Genomic DNA, 1,638 nt, shown 5'->3' on the forward strand with positions numbered 1-1,638 from the left:
GTCAAGGAAGGCAATTTGTCCATTGTTCTCTTCTTCAATGGTAAATGTGATCTTAGGGTCGACAGCGTTTAAGGTGTCGTGGAAGGAATGGACAGCAGCTTTCTTGATGACAACAAAGCTGTCGTCAACGTATCGTTTCCAAATCCTTGGCGGAACAGTGGCGGAGCTGATGGCTGACTCTTCTATCACTTCCATACAGAGGTTAGCGACGATAGGGCTAACAGGGCTGCCCATGGCACAACCATGAATCTGCTTATATGTGCGATTATTGTAGACAAAATAGTTGTTTGAAAGAGTGAAGTCAAGGAGAGAGATGATGTCGTCGGTAGAGAGGTTTGTTCTGGTCTGTAGTGTGTTGTCACAGTTCAGTTTGTTGCGGATATAATCGCAAGCTTTATTCACTGGGATAGCTGTGAAAAGGGACACCACGTCAAATGACACCATGACTTCGTCATCCAAGATTTCGATGTTAGCTACTTGTTTCGCGAACTGGGAGGAGTTGAGGACAGAATAACCATTAAGGTTCTGTATCGGAGAAAGGATATCTGATAGAAACTTGGATGTGTTATAAAGGGCGGAGCCGATACATGAAACGATTGGTCGAAGAGGGCAGCCAGGTTTATGGTGTTTAATAGAGCCACGAATGGCAGGTAGAGAACCATCTGTGGAATGAAGTTTGCGATAAGTAGCTTCGTCAATCTTATTTTCTCTTTTTAGAGCGAGGAGCTTGCTGTTCAGTTCTCTTTCAATTTTGGTGGATGGCGACTTGTAGACTTGTTGATAAGTGTCCGGGTCACTAAGTAGAGCTTCCATCTTGGTGTCATAGTCGGATCTGTCTAAAACGACGAAACAGTTCCCTTTGTCAGCTTTTGTTATCACACGTTCAGGATCATTTTTTAAGTCCTTTAGAGCTTTTTGTTCAGCTTTCGTGATATTTTTATGTGGTGGAATTCGAGCTCTATGGAGTAAAGAAGCCGTAGTGGTTCGTATGGCGTCCTTCGAGTCATCGGGGAGGCGGGAAATGGCGGCTTCAACCTCAGAGACAATGTCTTTAACAGGGATGTTTCGTGGTGTTGGGGCGAACTTGGGGCCTTTCTCAAGTAGAGAACGTTCTGCCGTAGAGAGAGGTTTGTGTGATAAATTGATCACCCAGTTCTTTCTGTCGATCGTATTAGAGCTGTCATTTTTTGCTTCCATCCTTAAATTTGTAAACTTGTTCTCGTGTCTCGCTTCAATGTTGTTGCGGACTGATTGCGATCTCTTAATCAAATATTGTAGAAGCGTGGAAGAGATGTCATCGGTGACTAAGGTCGATAATTGCTGTTTGGATTCTTCGAGCGTTCTTTTCAGAACTCGGATTCTGTTGTGACAAATAGAGATTCGTGCTCGCATACAATGTTTGCTAGCCCGTTCCATAATGTTTTTGAACATCGGATGGTTGCCAGGTGGTTTAAATCTCAAAGACTTCGGAGTCCAATGGTTTTCCAATGCTTTGTGCGTAAATTGAAGATGGCGATGGTGAGCTTCGAGTTTGTAAGTTGTTTTTTCCATAGTCCGCGCTAATTTTAGGGCTTCCGACCCAGCCACTTGGCGAATACGTTTAAAAATTGCACCGTAACCAGGATGAGACATGTTGTG

The 1,638-nt window shown here is 43.8% G+C and overlaps 1 protein-coding gene across 1 annotated transcript in view; it reads right to left on the minus strand.

Annotated features, from left to right (window-relative positions):
- LOC137991947 (uncharacterized) overlaps positions 1–1,632 on the minus strand; it is a 2,427-nt gene extending 795 nt beyond the window's left edge. The window contains exon 1 of the mRNA XM_068836973.1: positions 1–1,632. This exon is cut by the window's left edge and continues 795 nt beyond it. Coding sequence (XP_068693074.1) covers positions 1–1,632 — 1,632 coding nt within the window.
- Between the last annotated feature and the right edge of the window lie 6 nt (positions 1,633–1,638).

The sequence above is a fragment of the Montipora foliosa genome, chromosome 2 (assembly GCF_036669935.1).
Source record: "Montipora foliosa isolate CH-2021 chromosome 2, ASM3666993v2, whole genome shotgun sequence".
Lineage (NCBI taxonomy): Eukaryota > Metazoa > Cnidaria > Anthozoa > Scleractinia > Acroporidae > Montipora > Montipora foliosa.